The following is a 19,963-nucleotide window of genomic DNA, read 5'->3' as shown; positions in this document are numbered from 1 at the left end:
AAATATTACCTTAAGAATAAGCTTATAATTTACATTGACAATATATGTCAGCATGGCAAGTGGATCATCATCAAGTAAACAGAAACCGAGTTCTGGAGAACATTTTGAGAAACTAGGACTGAACGAATGGCTATGGACACAGTGTCATAATATGGGCCTTCGTCAGCCCACTCCTATTCAAGTCAATTGTATCCCGCCAATTTTAGAAGGTATATGCACAGGCACCTGAAATTTTATCAATCAGTCGCTTAATAAGTCATATATCGAAAAATTCTACCCCTACTATATATAAATACACAAGGTGTGCAACGCCATTTTGACCCCCTCGTCAATTCAGGCTTCGATTTGCCACATAAATCAGATATGCCTACCGGTTTGCGTGTAACATTGAGTTCAAATATGATATTTCTCACTATACGTTTCGTCCTTATGTTTAAATCCAACGCATTGATAATGCTATCAACTAAAATTCACGCAGACTTTGAATTTCGTCCCGAGGCTCGATAGCCATCAGCTGACGTCACGAAATTTCAACTCCGCGCTGAATGATCTAACACATAAACTTTTTAAAACGTATGTTAAGTAAAATGAGGATAACAAACAACACAGTGTTTTGGTTTCTTTAGTGCCTCTGATCTTAGTTTGTCAATGAAATAAATTTATAATTATTGTTTTGAAAATTTTATGTATTAGATCATTCAGCGCGGAGTTGAAATTTCGTGACGTCAGCTGATGGCTATCGAGCCTCGGGACGAAATTCAAAGTCTGCGTGAATTTTAGTTGATAGCATTATCAATGCGTTGGATTTAAACATAAGGACGAAACGTATAGTGAGAAATATCATATTTGAACTCAATGTTACACGCAAACCGGTAGGCATATCTGATTTATGTGGCAAATCGAAGCCTGAATTGACGAGGGGGTCAAAATGGCGTTGCACACCTTGTGTATTTATATATAGTAGGGGTAGAATTTTTCGATAAATGACTTATTAAGCGACTGATTGATAAAAATTCAGGTGCCTGTGGTATATGATAATGATTTAGCTGTAGGTGTTTACTATATCTAGCATTTTAGCCGAGTTTGGCACTTCTATCTTACCCCAACTCTTTACAGTCAGCACTAAAGAATGTCAATGATAACGGACTTGACCTCATTTTTCTTTTTTAGGAAAAGACTGCATCGGATGTGCTAAGACAGGGAGTGGTAAGACTGCAGCGTTTGCCTTGCCCATTCTGCAGAAACTCTCGGAGGACCCCTTTGGCATATTTGCTCTGGTTCTAACTCCTACAAGGTAAACTGTCTATTGTATAACTGTGTTGAGAATAACATACCTACCCTGTAATATTTTCAGCGAAATTTGTTGAAATTGAAAAATTTTGACTGATGTCTTCAGAAGAGAGTAAAAAAATTTCAGTCTCAGTGAATATAGCCGAGATTAGATAGGTAACAAAACTGTACTTTTTTCTTGCCAAATATGTCAGTTTTTTTCTTTTGTAGAGAACTGGCCTTTCAGATTGCAGAGCAGTTTAATGTTCTTGGTAAACCAATAAATGTGAGAGTCACTGTAATTACAGGGGGATTAGGTAAGTAAATTAAATTATAAGAATGGAGGGTGTGTTTGTTTGACGAGCTATGTTATTGTAGGTACATGTACATTTGTCATCTTTTTAGATATGATGCAGCAGGGCATTGATCTTCAAGTAAAACCCCACATTGTAATCTCAACCCCTGGACGACTCGCTGATCATTTGCAGAGTTGCGATACGTTCAGCTTACGTAAAATCAAGTTTCTTGTAAGTTGATCAACAATTACTTTTCTTTCCAATTTTATACAATTTAACAACATTTTTAGAGCAAATGTTCATATTTTCTGAAGTAGTTTTTCTACAGCATAAACTGCCTTAAGTTACTTGTATGTAAAATCATATGATATATACCAGTAAGCTTATATTTATATCATTTCTTATAAAATCCCAATAATAGCAGTGTAGATATTTGTCTTGTTTCAAATATTTTTGTATTCTAATCAAGGTTTTGGATGAAGCGGATCGTCTGATCGAGGATGACTTTGGTGAGCAGCTGGAGACCATATTTAAGGTCCTCCCTAAGAAACGACAGACGCTGCTGTTCAGTGCTACAATGACAAAGCACCTAAAGGATTTACAAGATGTTGCCATGAATAAACCTTTCTTCTGGCAGCAAAAGTCTGAGTATGTAGAGTTTTACCTGCCCCTGTTCTCTTTTAAATGAGGATATTTGTGTGTTTCATTGCATTAGGGTAAAATTTACGCTTCATTTCATAGATATAACATGCATCAGTTTATTTCCTGTTTAAAAAAAACAAGACAGATGATGATATTACTTGTCCTTCTTTAAGGGTTGCAACTGTTGAGGGATTAAAGCAGTATTATGTTCTGATGCCAGCGGATATAAAGGATGCATACCTTATGCAGATTCTAGACAAATATACAGAAATAAACAAGAAAAGTTCTATAATGATCTTCACCAATACATGCAAGTAAGTTATCAAAAACTCATTAGTAGTAACATAATGACAATGCTCAATTTGTAAAGTAAGCAAACGTTTGATTGATTCTACTAGTGGTGTAAGATAACAATACAATAAAACATCCCCACAATAACTGTTGTAGGTACACACAGATCTTAGGGATGGTTTGCACACAGCTAGGACTCCCATGTGTTGTGCTACACTCCATGATTCGTCAGAAGGAGAGGTTAGCAGCTTTAGCCAAATTTAAATCCAACCAAATCAACATCCTGATAGCAACTGACGTAGCCAGCAGGTATCACACACATTTATTGTATCTGTAAAATGTCAAGTCTTATAGAAGGGTGATGTAGATATTATTACCAAATATAGATATATTACCACATAAAACCAAATGAAAATCAGAATGGTACTTGTGATCATGTATGACTTGTCTATATGCTGTAAACATCAGCTCACTGTTTTATTCTTTGCTAAATGATATGATGACTTGATGAATAATTTTGGGGATATTTTTTTCTAGAGGTTTGGACATTCCCACAGTAGACTTAATTATCAACCACAATGTTCCCAACAAACCCAAGGACTACGTGCACAGAGTGGGACGAACAGCCAGAGCTGGTAAGTCCAGTAAAACATGTGATGCATGAGTGAAACACATGTCCATAAGGTGGTCACGATATGAGAGCCATTCTGACCCAGATAAGGAAACAACACTAAAATATCAAAGAGATGATGCTCATCTCTAATATCTACATGTAGCTTACATTTATAACACATAGGTATATATGAAATATTTACATCATTATCTGAAATACTAAATTTCCTTCAGATTGTATTAGAACATACATGTATACCCTATGTTCATGAAGCTGTGTTTGACATAAGACATTAACCGTAACAGGGTGTATTATACAATGACTTTTAGTCTTATTGTGTACTTCAAAATCAGTTGATGAAAAACTAGGTACTAAACAGAGCTGAATTTATGAATGAAATTTTTGTTTTTAGGTCGCTGTGGAACTGCTATAACTTTGGTTACTCAGTTTGATGTTCGCCTCGTACATGCCATTGAGGAGTTTGTTAGTAAGTGTCAGTTTAATACACGGTGTACAGGGTTATTTTCACCCCGTGTAATTTTCGCCCTTTTACAATTGCAAACAGTTTTGCCCTGTCTTGAAATTGCCCAGATGCAGTTGTGTTAACAGAGATATTATTTGTAATGTGGAGTTTGCCCAGTTTTAAATTCGCCCTCTGACAACGAGGGCAAAAGGGGCGAAAATAAAACGGGGGCGAATTTTTCCCTCTATACAGTATGTTTGTTAGGATTGTTTTTATAGTTGGTTTTTGGTTTGGATATATGGCTTCCAGCTCTTTGATGTCAATATTGTATCATATCAGAAATTCATGAACAATTATTAGATCTATTGCTGTACATTGACTTATCTTCATAATTTAGATTCCAAGATGGAAGAATATGACACAAAAGAAAAAGATGTAATGAAAATACTGGTTGAAGTAGCAACTGCTAAAAGAGAGGCAGAAATTGTAAGTAGTATTTGTGTGCAAGAAATGGGATTAATATAGGGATTCTTTGACTTTGGAGGAAAGGGGATTTTTTCTGGTCCTTGAAGGTATGTGCCTCTTTAATGTAAATTTTATGAAACTTTACGATAGTAGTAAATGATTTTTGATTTATTTTTCAGAGACTTGATGAACGTGACTTCGGAGTCCAGAAAGAGATCAACAAAAGGAAGAAATTGTTGATGGAAGGAAAGGTACACATCTGTTTGATTCAATGTCTGTTGCTGGAAAATGGTCAATAAAACAGTTCTTTACCTACACAAGTTTGAGTGGTATGGAACTCTATGTTAATACATGTATTACCATAATTGACCTATGAACAAAAGCTTTTTATGAGGTGGGGTAGGAGGGTTCAGAAGATGTAATTACAATCAGCTGTGCATGGTTTACTTTAATACATGTATGCTAGTAATACCCATGAATTGTATATAATATATACTGTATATTAGTACATTTGTAATACACATGTATTGAATACTCGTATAACTTGTATACATGTATAACTGGCCAGGCTCTTGATGCTAGTGATGTGCATGCGATGGATATAAATTCAGGACATGTATATACTAGTGATACACCTGTATTGAATATACGTTTTTATTTTTTACATGTATAACTGTTATACATATAATTTATCTATGGTTTAAATTTTATATAATTTATGCATCATTGATAGGACCCCGACGAGGAAGCCAGAAAGAAACAGAAATATGTCAGAGAGAAAAACCAGGAAAAGAAAAACAAAAGGACACAAAAACCCAAATCTAAAACCTGATGCCCTCATATGAAGGCTTCAGTGACCAGTGCAATATCAGCTCCCCAATTCCTGGCAACTATGGACTCATCTCATCTGTTGATTGTTAGCACACAGTGACTGGCAATTTCTTGAGAAAAAATATTTGTATAAGTACACATTGCAGATCCATACGTTGTGTGACTGTATAGAAAATTTTTTAAAATTCCAGAGCATGGTATGACTATAAGATACTGAGAATCTGTATAAATGAACAGAAACTATTGAGTAGAATATTAAAAATATTAAAATAACTTTGGATATGAGGTAAATTTATTTTCAAGTTTGTAATCAACATGTAAATGAGGATGCAGTAAAACACCCTTATGTGCCATGGACCGGCGAATTTGCTTTGTTATGTATGTAATTCATTATATACGTTAGCTTCACAATATGTTTAAATCCCAAGATGAATGAAAACCACTTCGCTATAAGCATCAATTCGTTATAAGTGTGTTCGCTATAAACATGTTTTACTGTATATTGAATACATCAGTTACATGTACATGGTTTACATGTATTGTATATGTATTTTAGGAGGAATAAGATGGTCTTTATTATTGGTGTGCATTTGTATGTAAATACATTTGTAATATAATTTGTTGTTTATTTTTATCTGTTCAAGAATCTTTTCCCAAATATAAATTTGACTTGCAGTGTTATTATGATTTTATAGATACCCTGCACTTCTTTTATAACCAAGAGTACAGAACTATAACAGAAACAATAATTTATTACCAAATAATTGTTTACTTTTACAAAAGAACTTTGTTGAATAAGACATATATGGACATATATGCTAAAATTGAAGTTGATATCAATATCTATAACTTTGAAATAGTTTAACAAGTATCTAAAATAAAAATAAGTGAGAATAATTATAATGATTAATTTTTTAACTTTTTGTATCAATTACAAATCATTAATTATTTACAGTAAAATTCGGAAAATTTTTACTCAGAACATCTTAATTTTATTCAACAGTTTTACTTCACGTTCGAAATTGTTTAGTACTGCCCTATTTGCAGGACAATTGTTTACGATCGGGATCGGAAATAGTGTGATTTCAAGCGTGTACTTGATCATGATTAAGAAGAGCTTGGCAAAACTCGGTCACCGTCAATGCCAATAAGGAATAGGCCTTGACATTTATTGTTTATATTTTGTTTTTGATGAAAGGGTTAAGAACAATTCTGCATTTAAGATAGTTGCATATTTATTTATATAGTTATAGTCGTTTGGGCCTGTCGTGTATTGTTTAAGAGTTGAAGAACCAGCATAGATGACACGTTCGTCGTACATGATTGCAGTAGCCTAGTTGTATAATTGACTGGATCGGTTTGGACGAAACAGGAACCCCTAGATGTTAAAACTATACATTGTTTTGTGTTAAATTATGTCGCTGGCATTAAGATGTGGGGTCAGAAGTAGTGTTCGAGCCCTTTCTGGGAAGTCCTGTAGATGCCTGGCCTCAGTCACAAGTAGGTCATTATTTACGTTTTAATTACACAATTATATCCCCACGGAACAAAGTAATGTTATCAAAGCTACAAAAGCAGTTAAAACTTTGAAAAAAGTCTTGTATTGACAAAATCTTTGACAACTTTATTTATTATTTAGATATTCAACTTTACACAAACTTATATAATTAGTATGTTCTATATTTACCATGTTTACATTACATCATGGTTTGGAAAAGAACTGTTTCACAATGGTTGTTGTTCTGTTCCTTTCTTGACAAATCGATATGCTTTGTGAAAAATGGCATTCAATTGGCTGTACACTAAAACTTCACAACAAACTATATTTATCTTCTGTATAAGAGTGGTTATCCTTGCATCACATTTTGTTAAATTGTTCAATATTTATGCACTAAAAATTATTTGAAGTGAAGTAATGGTAAATTTAAAAAGGCCATAATGTGAAAAAGTTTATAAATAACATATGATCATGATGACAATATATTGCAATATGTTTATACTTGTAAACTGTCAACATCATTAATAGTTTATATGCTTGCATAACATTGTTTTGTAGTGTAATATGTGTAGTGGAAATGTTTGTAGATGCAATAAAACTTATAAGAGTCAATTCTATTAAACTGCAATTGATTGTCCTCACAGTTATCGGTTGAAGGTATACATTATATAAATAGTGCCTGTTAGGGAGGGTAACAGTTGAAATTGACACCCCGAGAAAACCATTGTCAACCAACTGTTATCCTCCCAAACAGGCACTATTTATTTTGTTATACTGAATGTCTTCTGCTTTTATATAGGAACAACGTGAATTCTACAGCGAACTGTACGTGCATAATTTTCGAGCATGTAACAATTTGTGTAATGTTACCCGTTGCTAAGTGCATTGCTAACACTGAGGGTAATAGAACGGATTATGAACTGCATCTTAACCAATCAGATTTCAGTATTTAACATGAAAGTATAACAATAGAAAATGTTCTTTGTTGCAGTAAAACACTTATTATTGATCATTTGGACAATAGCTAGTGTATCGTCTTTATTGCCAATAAACAGTGACAAAAAATGGAAGTTGGGGCAAATTAAAGCAGGTTTATTTTTTGACTTGTATGTTCTTTAGACAACTTTAAAAAACCTAGATGCCCTTCACTGGTAACCCCTTCACTATACATAAATATCCCATAATAGTTTGGGTTTTTTTTAATATCACAACAATTGCCAATTACATGTTTATTTTTTCCCCATATCAATGAATATGTTAAAAAATACAAATATAAGGACCCTAGTTCTGAATCATAAGTCAAGTGCTCTAAGTGAGGCTGCTAGCTTCAGAAGTTCAGACCTGTCTTAAGGATCTAAGTAGAACAAGATCCTACTTTATGTAACTTGATATTTTATTAGACAATATGTTATATGGTATAGGAAAACTGAAAAAATGGAGCTATTATGATGTGATAAACAGTGTGATATAATCTAGACAGCAAATTTAAAGCACAGAACATTATAAAATGTGGCATATTAAAAACAAATTCTTTAAATCATTCTTTGTAGATGGTGTAGCAGCACAGTATAAAAACAAGGTTTTGATTCAACCAAGGCAATGTCAAGAACAACAAAGAACTTTTCATGTGGCTGCATCTCTCCAGTCTAAAGATGGCAGCGGTGATGATGGAACTGGAGGGGAGGGTGGGGCGTCGGGTCAGGGACCCAGCAGCTACGGGGGAGAAGAAAAAAGGGTCAGACCCTGCTCGAACTGTGGCGAGGCACTTCAAATTGACTCCAAGGGTAAATCTGTTAGATATATGAATGCACTAACGGCCAGTAACTGGTCATTATTCAATATGAACTTCATTGATTTCATGTTAATTGCCTCTTTAAAAACAAATGTTTGATTATCATTTTCTATATTAAATCATATTCTTTTCATTTCAAGTGATGATCAATGGGTTCGTCAAATGTGATAATTGTAAGCAGATGTTGATGGTTTCGGAGGATCAAGCCGACCCGGAGGTCGCTGAAACAGAAGAGGAGGACACAGGGTATATCCCCACCCCAAAGGAGGTACTTACACACCACATGAAGTATTCATGTAGGTCGTCAGTATATATACAGTGTAATATTATACTGCTCAATGTCTAAAAGATATATTTTAATCTAAAACTTGAAAATAAACCATCTATCAATAATAAGCTGCTCTTTAAAATAAGCCTCTTTCTTCATACTTAAAACTTAAAACTTTTTATGAATATCTCATATTCATTAGCTTATATTACAAGTGTTCTTCTTAAGTATCTTGATATGATGATGGTACATTTGTTTATAATAAGGTAATGTTTCCCCACTCTCTTTCCCCTCAGACCCCACTCTCTTTCCCCTCAGATTTACAGGTTTTGGAGTATATCAATAATATATGTATGATGGTACCAGTATATTGATTCAAAGTAAAAGAATGTCTTTCCCCCCTCCTCAGATTCCCAGGTCTTAGAGTATCTTAATACATGTGATACCAGTATGATGGTACATTGTTCATAGTACTAGAATGGTTTTAACTCTCTTTTACTCCACAGATTTATAGGTTATTGAATATCTTAATATTATTATGGTAAATTTATTTATAGTAATTGCTCTCTCCCCTTTAGATTCACCGGTTCCTGGACGAGCACGTGATTGGTCAGGAGCTGGCCAAGAAAAGTCTGGCAGTGGCCGCCTACAACCACTACAAGAGAGTGCGGTGGTGCAGAACCAGCTCTCAGTCCGGTCAAACCAAGACCAGACTAGGGGAGAATCTCTTCGCAGGTAATCAATGACATTGAATATTATGTTGGTATTCAAACTGTTTAGAGGGTTATTTTGCACTGTTTTTTTTCCCTCTTCTTCACCTGCAAATGGGATCATCCCATTTTGAATTCCCTCAGACACTGTTAGATATACAGTAAAACACGGTTATAGCGAACACGTTTATAATGAATTGACGCTTACAGCGAAGTGATTTTCATTCCCCATGACTATATTACATGTTGTAGACTTGACGGATATAACGAATTACGCTTATAACAAGGCAAAATCGCCCGTCCCTGGCAGTTCGTTATAACCGTGTTTTACTGTAGATACTATTACATGTACATTTATTTTAAATTAACACTTATTTTTAAAAATTCATGAATTTGTCCAGTCTTAAAACATCACCCGCTGACAAAAAGGGCAAATGTGGTAGAAATAAAATGGGGGTAAATATTTCCCTGTATACAGTACTGTAGTATCTATTTGCTGTTTAAGACCTATGCTTTATAACTTGAAAAAAAACAAACAGCACTAAAACCAGTGGATGACTCACATCAAAAGACAATGAATTGTTTACAATGGCAAATGGATGACCTCTCTTGATATAGATTTGTTTGGTATACTTCTCTCCTCAAATTTCAACTGGTGCTAGGCCCCGGCTCAAATGTTTTACAAACATTTCTTTTATAAAACTTGTTTTTACCTATTTAAATTTTGTGAAATACTAGATTTATAATGAACATTGAAAATCAATGGTTGGTTTATCAGAATCCCTGGAAGCAGCCATCAGGGGCCATGCCTCCAGCTCCCTGGGGTTCAACACTCACCACCAGGAGGAAAATGACCCCCCAATGATGTCCCCCGACACAGACCCTAAAAAGATCACCCTACAGAAAAGCAATGTGTTGTTACTGGGACCCACTGGATCAGGTAACTCAACCAAGAGCTCAGGAAATTTTAATGTTTAGAATAATTAAAGTTGTACTAGGATATTTCATGCATACATGTAAACTCACCGATTTACGCGGAAGCCTAACGCTTTTTAGCTTTGTCTCAAGCCTATTGGTTTTATTAAAAAATCTACCACTTTTCTTCAAAATATGTACATTGTTTTGATAGATGGCCATTTTGGAAGCCATTGTGGTCAAAAAATCTTGTCGGGTTTGAAATTAGCGTGTGACTTTGAATCGGAGGCACACAAACGCTTTTTCGGGTGATTGACAAGTTTTCAAGCATGTGTTTTACATTGAACGATGAAAGAAGTCACTTCCCATGATAACATTAGTTACAAGACATGTCAATATAATCATCGCAAAGAAAAAGAAGCTTTACAATTCCACACTGGCTTTAATGATGACCGAATATATCTTTCAACTTGGCCATAACAGTAAACTTGACTCTCAGTTAAAGCATGTAAACATCGTTTTGATATTGAAAAAGAATATAGTCTAAGAACTTCCTACAAGTTCTTAATTCTCTTATATTTTAAATTTTGGCAACTTAACCTTATTCTTGAACGAAGGCAATTGTCAATGTCTTTGCACTCAAATATTTTATCCCTGTAATCAGTATGATGGTAAATGCATGCAAACATTTTTATTGCATATGTTAATATCACAAAATTTGATTTTCAAAAGTCGTATATTTTAGTTGATATTTTAATTACTCATCAAAAACCCTTACTTCATATGTAGTACATAAAAATCTATGCTTTGAAATATATGCGAAAAAGGCTGTGCGAAATGCTACCGCTTTTCGGTACAAAATCTACCTATTTTTCATCACTGGAGGTTAACATGTATGTTTCATGTAAAAAAAAAAAAAAAGACTTCTTTAGAATAGTTGTAGATATAAAACTATGGTATTGAACATTGAATCCATTCAATTAATGTATATCAGTACTGTATCTGATCTCTAATTTTTTCTTAAGAATTCAAAGACATTCCTTTATGTTTATTACCACTGAAATGTACATGGTATATGTACAGTTTAAAGTACATTTAACAAACTTTTCTTATAAGCTACTTTTTATTTATATGCTCCTATCATCTATGTGATAAAGTAATATAAATTTTTGCATCAACTTTTTGTTTTTTCAAAAAATTTAAAAATTTCAATAACAGTGAAATAATGGACAATTTGTCTGATTTTCAGGGAAGACGTTGATGGTGAAGCGGCTGGCGGAGTGTCTGGATGTTCCGTTTGCGATGTGTGACTGTACGTCGATCACGGCTGCTGGTTATGTGGGTGAGGATGTAGAGTCCGTTATCTACAGACTCCTGGAGAATGCCGAGTTTGATGTGGACAAGTGTCAACAAGGTGAGAATCATATCTTATGTTGTTCACCAAAGGAGCACTTACAGGATTTTTTTATCAAACAAAGTGTGTCATTTTATTTGCTGTAAATTAGGGTTATAAATCAAGAAGTGGACTTTAGGTTATTTCATGTGGTGAAATATCGTAGTCCAAAAATTGTGTTTGAACATATTGAAGAAAGAGTTACACGTACATATGATGACTATAAAAAAATCAATGAGACATTTCCAAAATGATACTAAGAATTAATTTAACATCTAAATTCTTTCAAGCAATTTATATAAAATATGAAAATCTATTTATATAAAATATGAAAATTAAATGCAAATATCTTTATGATAATTATACCCCCCGCAAACGAAGTTTGGGGGGGTATATAGGAATCACCTTGTCCGTCTGTCCGTCTGTCCGTTGTCAGTCCGTCCGTCTGTCTGTTCGATTTGTGTCCGGTCCATATCTTTCTTATGGAGAAACATTAGAAGTTCTTACTTCACACAAAGATTGCTTATGACCTAAGGGTGTGTCTTGACCTTGAACCAAGGTCATTCGGTCAAGGTCACTGGCAGAAAAAGTGCAAAATTCGTGTCTGGTCCATATCTTTCTTATGGAGAAACATTAGAAGTTCTTACTATACACAAAGATTGCTTATGAACTAAGGGTGTGTCATGACCTTGAACCAAGGTCATTCGGACAAGGTCAAGGTCACCAACAGAAAAAGTGCAAAATTCGTGTCCGGTCAATATCTTTCTTATAGAGAAACATTGGAAGTTTTTACTTCACACAAAGATTGCTTATGACCTAAGGGTGTGTCATGACCTTAACTCAAGGTCATTTGGGCAAGGTCAAGGTCACTGACAGAAAAAGTGCAAAATTCGTGTCCAGTCCATATCTTTTTTATGGAGAAACATTAGAAGTTCTTACTTCACACAAAGATTGCTTATGACCTAAGGGTGTGTCATGACCTTGACCCAAGGTCATTTGGTCAAGGTCAAGGTCAATGGCAGAAAAAATGCAAAGTTCTTGTCTGGTCCATATCTTTCTTATGGAGAAACATTGGAAACATTGGAAGATTGCTTATGACCTAAGGATGTGTCATGACCTTCACCCAAGGTCATTTTGGCAAGGCCAAGGTCACTTGCAGAAAAGTGTAAAACTCGTGTCCAGTCCATATCTTTCTAATGGACAAGTATTGGAAGTTCTTAATTCACATCTAGAATGCTTATAACCTGAGAGTGTGTCATGACCTTGACCAAAGGTCAATTGAGGAAGTTCAAGGTCATTGTTTAAAAAAAAATCGGGCTCAGTATACCAATAATTCAAAATGTTTATATTAAGTGGCTGCTTGACATGTGGAATTTCGTTTGATTCGAGTCATGTTTGTAAACATGAGGATGCAAATCAAATGTCCTCATGCATTAACAGTTAACTTGAACTGAAATGGAATTTAAAGAATACAAATTGGTTTGTGTACTCATATAAGCATTAACAGTTTTAAAAAATAGAGCAGTTGTTGTTTATAGAATATGGATGTTGAAATAGATTCATCCAATATTTCTATAATAGAAAAAAACCATGAGTTGTGATTTTTTCTTAGCGGGGGGTATCAATTGTGAGCTTGCTCACAGTACCTCTAGTTATTAGGTTTTTTATGTAAAATTGTTCTTTTAAATGAGCCAGTTTTAATATATTTTTTATTATAACTTCTACAGGTATTGTATATCTGGATGAGGTGGATAAAATCCGAAGTATTGTACCAGGGAATTCCTCAAGGGGAGTGAACTCTTCCCGTGACGTGGGAGGTGAAGGGGTTCAGCAGGCATTCCTTAAACTCTTAGAATCCAACGTTGTCAATGTGACGGAAAAAATGGGGAAACGAAACGCTCATGAAACCACATATCAAGTGGATACCACCAATATTTTATTTATAGCATCTGGGGCATTTACAGGAATCACCGATCTCATACAAGGCAGAACTAATCTAAAGGTACAGTAGATGGTCAAACATGTCTACACAGAGCTTTTTGTCTCTCTTGGTAGGGGTAAAATAAACACACACATATGATTGACATTGCAGTTTAGATAACTGTTACTTTACGTTTGATTATATATATGTCATATATCTTGCATAATCCTAATAATTCTTGAATGATTTTAATAGACAACCAAATTGCAAAAGAAATTTAGATGAAGTAGAACTAAGATAAATATATGGAGAGGATTTATATAAAGCAATGCCTGCCATCGCATCTGTTTATGTGATATATTGCATTATAAAATATTGTTTAAATTAAGATAAATATGCCACTTTTCCTTCTCATTATGAGGTAATTTTAATTTCAAATTGTGTTTATTACATGACAGACTACATTCTATGTACTTGTTTTTGCAGAACTTTGGTTTCGGTGTTCACAATGACAAAGCTATCCTACATGAGGAAGAGGAGAGAACTCTGTCAGACATAGAACAGTTAAACCTCAAGTATGACCGACTCCTGGGTCAGGTGGAGACGGAAGACGTAGTGAAGTTTGGACTGATCCCCGAGTTTGTGGGGCGGTTCCACATAGTGGTACCCCTACACAGTCTTAATGAGGACCACCTAGTGAAAATCCTAACAGAAACCAAGAACTCCCTGATAGCCCAGAAGGAGTTCCTGCTGGCCTATGACGAGGTATGGAATCTTTCTGTTTCTGAGCTTATTTCTATCAACAAGTTCAACTACAGCTCTTGGCATCTACATTTTTTGTATTTCTAAAATAATCTCAATGGTAGTGTATATAAATGCATCCTCCAATGCTATCTCGGAGCCTTTTGTTTCGCTGTCATAATGCCTAAATTTGACTTTGACAATTTAATATTACCATGATTAATTTAAAGTAGAAAGAAAAGGTCTAGGTCATTGGGTTTACTGTATTTGGTCAACAAAACAACATCTTTGTCCAACCCTTTTATTTTGCAAAAGGAACATTTTTTTTTCTATAAATATATCTGCTTAAGGATAATATTTTCATTAAACTTCATAAAAAGATATGTATGAGTAAGAGCAATTCAGCTGTATTAGATCTTAACCTCAACCCTCTGTTTGACCTTGAACATCAGTTACTAATAGCCGTTATTAAAAAAAAACTTGCCATAGAGTATGTTTACAATGTGTCAATAATTTTTGCAGTGTCAGCTGATATTCACAGACAGTGCCTTAAGGGCAATTGCACAGAAAGCCATCAAGAAAAAGACGGGGGCAAGAGGAATTCACCATATACTGGTAAACAAAATCATATATTTTATCATTTTGATAAACAAAAGTGCTCATATATTTGTAAGTATATTTAAAGAGACTGGATGGTCAACAATTTAACCGTCAGAGCCAGCTAAAATTTTAAGACACGATATGTTAAGCTTTAAACTATTATTTATTTATTTATTTATTATTACATATATTAGTAAAGTAATAATCAATGTTTGAACTATTTAATTTAGACATTTTCCTATATTTTTACCTAGAGATCAATACAGTCTAAAAATGGCCACTACCATTGACCCCTCTTAAGACCCCTAGATAATTGAAAATCCATAGGGTCACCTTACATCATATTATACCCTCTGTTTACTGTATTTGATACAGGAGGAGGTTCTACTGACGCCCATGTACGAGGTTCCCAGTATGCCTGACGTGGAGAAAGTCATCATTACTGCTGACACAGTCAACAAGAAAGAACCTCCCACATATATACGACGTGAAAATATTGACGAACCTGTCAAACGACCCATTCAGGCCAGCGGATTAGCGTGAGGAGGAAAGATGTTAGTGGGGATTTGTTCAGATATTCCAGTGAGTGATCATGTGATGAAGGGAGTCTATCTGTGAAAGAGACCGGTCAAGTTATTGAGATACTGTGTGTGTTGGTTTTGGTGAGAATCCAGACTCCTAATTGTTTGTGATGTTTTATTTATCAGAAAAAATGTCACTTACATCTATGGAGACATTCTGTACAGTACGTGAGAGAGAAAGAAAGGAGGGAGAGAGAGAGGTTTGTTTGAATGGATGGAGAGAGAGAGGGGGTGAGAGAGAGAATTTTAATTTGTGAATTTATCTTCAATATGATATTCAACTTAGTTATATTCTGAAGCAACTCCTGGATAAAGGAAACCACTGAGCTGTGACAAGTGTCAAATGTAAACATCACTTCACCGAGTTTTCTGTGTATTCCAATATTGTTACCTTGAGCTATGATGCATATTTGAAACCCAATCAAAATAGAATAGATCTGCTAGATATGAATTTAAATGGAAAATTTGCATTAACAGGTAACTACTGCATATATTAACTGAATTTGAGATCTTGATTCACAGTTTTTAAATTGATCAGTGCATTGTACTGCAACCCTCAGAAATGGCATGATTTTCTTGTTATATGCATTTTCTGATAATAAAGATAATTTGAAAGTAATCTGTAAGATTTTTTTTTTAGAAATGAGAGCTTCATTTTGTTTTCTTTAAATTTTTTACTCATAAAAAGGTTCAAAACAAGCATGGAAAACAAGGAACTTTGAAACAAAAACTGGTCAAATCAAAGACCATCAAGCGTAAGGTAATGGTGAATCAAGTTTGGGCATGGAATTTTGTTCAATCTCTGTTCCAGTTTTACTCCTCCCATTGCTTTCCTTATAGTTTTTCTGCATAGTATTTTTAAACTCATTGGTTGACTGTTGAATTTTACCACACATTGCAATGACGGGTTTGAACACGAGGGAGGGAGTGACTTCACCCAGGGACGGTCATTCTGGAGGTCATACCCTGCCTCCAGCAACAGACGAACACTTCCCGTGTCGTTTTGTGTAGCTAGTGTCTGTAGCGGCGTGCCTTTTCCAATCAAGGCTATATTGTTGGAGATGCAGCCTGCTTTGATGGCGGCGCTGATCAGGGTGTTGTCGGCGTGAATGCAGGCGTAGTGGAGGATAGAACAGCCCAATACGTCCGTGTGACGGACATCGGCGCCATTCTCAATCAAATATCTCACCAAATCAACGTTCTTTCCTAAAACAGCGCGAAGAAGTGGTGTCGTCTGCTCCAAGTCTCTGTGATTGACGTCAGCACCGCGCGTGACGAGATAAGCGGCCGCCTGATACTGGTTGCCAAGACACGCCCAGTGTAGCGGCGTCCGTTTTTGGCAGGGGTCACAGAAATTCACTGATGTTCCGATGTCTACTAGATATCTAACTATTTCCATTTGACCCTCGTAAGCTGCTGCGCCAAGCGCACTCGCGCCCTCCCAGCGTACGTGTCGATGTGTGACAACATTTTTGTCCACCCCGGCGGATATCAACTGTTGGACTTCGCTCTTGTTTCCATAGAGTATGGCTTCAAAGATGAGGGAATGGGGGTCTTGTCTTCTTGCTAAAAATATAGAAAAATATAAGTATTTTGTAAGTTACTTTAAATAACCTAACGGTGGAACCTACTAGATATTTCGAGTTATGATTCATCAGTATATTTGTACTCGACGTCAGCAGATATTGTCAGCCAGTGCACACCTTAGCAATGTGAAACACTAATTCTTAAAACAGAATGGAAGCGACTCAAATTACATAACGTGCATGATCTTTTTTTGTATAAAATTTCACTTTTAAAACACCAGTCTTTAAATATTTTCCTCTCTGAGAAAATATAGATCTATTCATAAGTCTCTTTACCCCGTAGTTAAACTTTAAATTTTGTTAAATTTCCAATAACTCTAAACAAGGGATTACGTGATTCAAAAACTAGAGTTCACTGTACTTTGTTTTATGTCCTTAAAAAACACACAAAGAAACCTCTAGACGTAAATGACCTGAGACCGTCAACATATGTACTTTGATGGGCCCCGGGGGTGGGACTCGGTACCTATGGGCGGGATAGCCGTCACTTACCGTACTGCCTGGTGAAGCGGTCGGGGCACAGCTGACCGTTTACAACGTTGAGCCAGTACATGACCCCTCTCTCTCTGTTTCCGCGTGTTTACCCGTTACACCATGTGTTTCCTTTAAAAATCAAAGCACCGACTGTTTACATTGTTTGGTCACGCCTGATTGCGTCTTTACTGATCCAGAAAACGGCTGTTTAGGGCTTAATGTACTTAAGTTGTGGGGTTTTTTTATTACAATGGTATCTTATTTAAGGTACCTCACTTCATCTAGGTGTATACTTTTGAAGACTGTTGACACGTCACAAGAATGTTTCGTTAAATTGTTTGCATCGACCAATTTATTTGTATGTCGTCATAGCACAGTGGTTGTTCGTACAGTGTATTTACTGAATTAACATTTTGAAAATATATGTTTTTTTTCCTAAAATTGAACATTTTTTCGCCTATTTAACCTGTATATTTCCAGCCCATTTCATGTGATATATCACATTTTATGGTGGTATCCACGGTCCCCAAATCCCTAAATCATATGACAAGGCTATCCCATACCCACCCATTTACACTATATACCCCTATTTCATTGCTCAAACAGGCACGTAGCATCGTTTTTGAAAGTGGGGGCCCAGTCTCGGAAATCCTAATCCGTTTGGGGGGGGGGGGGGGTATACCTCTTTAAATTCAATTTCACTGCTTATTTCCTTATTTTCAATTCAATTTTTTACATGGACCCATAAAAGCGAGGGGGCCAACGCCATGTTAATTCAATTTCTTGTATGTAAATTCAAGAAAAATCTTCACTCTGCAAAAAAGTGGGGGCCAGCCCCCCCCCCCCCCTCCATTTGATGCTTTGTGCCTGTCAAACATGTAATTCAATTCTTGTCCATACTGTCCTTAGTGTCGTGTGTATTAATGCCAATACAACGTATTTTTGTACTTTATACCCTTATGAAAAAATAATTCGTAAATTTGTATACCTTTAAAAAGATTACTGTATTGATTATAATACAGGCCTATAACAAAACATATTTGTACATGTAGATGTAGTTTATATATATAGCAAAAAATTTTCGTGCACTTTGTGCACACCCACGGCAAGTGCATTCTAACACGTCACTGGCGTCGGAAGCAAATTGAAAGTGGGGGGGCTAGACCAATCCTCAGAAATATTGAGAAAAAAGTAATTCCCAAAATCAAGGAAATCCTCATCCGGGGGGGGGGGGGGGGGGGGGGGGGATTATACCTATACTTCCAAAAGAAAAAAAAACATACTTACCCAATTTTTTCCCCCAAAATCATGAAATTCCTAATCCGTGGGGGAGGGGGGCAAGTATGCTTCTGAATCCAACCTCAATCTTTCAAGGTAAATTTAGGAACAATAATCTTTCCTGCGAGAAAAAGTGGGGGGGGGGGGGCTGAACCCTCCATCATGCTATGTTTCTAATGGTTAAGTATAAATTTGCGAAAAAAGTGGGGGGGGGGGGGGGGGGGCTAAGCCCCCTCTAGCCCCCCGGTTCAGTCAGCGACAGGATTAAATATGAATTAACATTAAAAGTCTTAAGTTTGTACACATAAAACATACATTAAAACTTTTATGAAAACTGTAAATTGAACCGTCGGTATAATGGCTATAAAATGGGTTTAGAAAAAAGGATTTTCTAAAAACAAAAAAAAAAACGACAACAAAAACCATAACGCATAACAAGTGTAAACAATGTTACGTAACTGGACGTGTGTGCAGTCGTCAACATTCAATCCATGCACATCCAGATGCACGCGCCGTCCACAAGATAAAATAGAAATAAGAGACGACCAGACCACCAGCCAGAATACGTTATCTAATTTAATAGTGTTCCAAAACCAAGTATGTATACCAAAAGTGACCCCTGCTTAGTGAGCACACGCATTAGGCTATGCCTCAGTACAACAAGATCTAGAACGAGCAACCAAGACTAGATGTGGAGCGCCTCAAGAACAATGATATAAAAATAAAGTTTAATGACTGCGCGAGAAAGAAATTACAGGAACACAGTGAAGATCTGTACTTTGTCCGTCATATACTTTGTTACTCACCAAAAAATATCAATGTAAAAAAATAATCTATCTGAAATAATTTTAGTTATACATGTCATAAGTAAATGAAAAAGAACATAAATAAATTTAAGAAAAACGCCACTATGTCCATGTTAACTTAAATATATATGACTATTGTACATATGTAATACTATAGTACCTGTCTGCATCGCTGTATGTTGGTAGGGTCACTTTCTCTAGTCCCCCTCTCTCTATGACCGATGAACGATATATCTCACTATCTATGACGGCACTACAGAAAATGGGTCAGCATCACGTACAAACTAGGCCGTGTGAGTCATTGGTGAGGGGTTTTTGGATTATAGACTAGACAAACTTATTTGTTTAATGTATATATTATGTATGTATGCATACATATATAGATATATATATATATGTAGTTACCCACCCACCCATCTGATAATGACCATGAAGCTGATTTATTTTTTACTGATTCATTCCGTTCACAATTAAACAGTACTGAGATTAAATAAATAAAAAGTACTCTCTCTCTCTCTCTCTGAAAAAGT

General features: G+C 35.6%; 3 protein-coding genes across 3 annotated transcripts; 2 read left to right on the top strand and 1 right to left on the bottom strand.

Moving 5' to 3' along the window:
• The first annotated feature begins 1 nt into the window (after position 1).
• On the top strand, positions 2-5,545 carry LOC128178669 (probable ATP-dependent RNA helicase DDX49). Its single transcript, XM_052845937.1, has 12 exons — positions 2-209; positions 1,171-1,294; positions 1,501-1,586; positions 1,675-1,796; positions 2,035-2,213; positions 2,381-2,521; positions 2,655-2,807; positions 3,036-3,133; positions 3,524-3,598; positions 3,972-4,060; positions 4,219-4,290; positions 4,773-5,545. Exons 1-12 carry the CDS (start codon positions 53-55, stop codon positions 4,869-4,871), a joined length of 1,395 nt encoding a protein of 464 aa, XP_052701897.1. The 5' UTR covers positions 2-52; the 3' UTR covers positions 4,872-5,545.
• A 419-nt stretch (positions 5,546-5,964) lies between these two features.
• Positions 5,965-15,908, top strand: LOC128178664 (ATP-dependent Clp protease ATP-binding subunit ClpX-like). The gene is made up of 10 exons (XM_052845932.1): positions 5,965-6,370; positions 7,919-8,152; positions 8,301-8,428; positions 9,007-9,163; positions 9,917-10,078; positions 11,303-11,467; positions 13,174-13,448; positions 13,854-14,132; positions 14,631-14,723; positions 15,084-15,908. Exons 1-10 carry the CDS (start codon positions 6,286-6,288, stop codon positions 15,249-15,251), a joined length of 1,746 nt encoding a protein of 581 aa, XP_052701892.1. The 5' UTR covers positions 5,965-6,285; the 3' UTR covers positions 15,252-15,908.
• Positions 15,909-15,943: 35 nt separating this feature from the next.
• On the bottom strand, positions 15,944-19,701 carry LOC128178677 (protein fem-1 homolog B-like). The gene is given in 4 exon segments (XM_052845948.1): positions 15,944-16,208; positions 16,211-16,855; positions 17,368-17,478; positions 19,594-19,701. Coding segments are annotated over 3 exon segments (876 nt in total). The 5' UTR covers positions 17,429-17,478; positions 19,594-19,701; the 3' UTR covers positions 15,944-16,038.
• Between the last annotated feature and the right edge of the window lie 262 nt (positions 19,702-19,963).

The sequence above is a fragment of the Crassostrea angulata genome, chromosome 3 (assembly GCF_025612915.1).
Source record: "Crassostrea angulata isolate pt1a10 chromosome 3, ASM2561291v2, whole genome shotgun sequence".
NCBI lineage: Eukaryota > Metazoa > Mollusca > Bivalvia > Ostreida > Ostreidae > Magallana > Magallana angulata.
The sequence above is the reverse complement of the archived record's forward strand: the minus strand, read 5'-3'. Positions and strand labels throughout refer to the sequence as shown.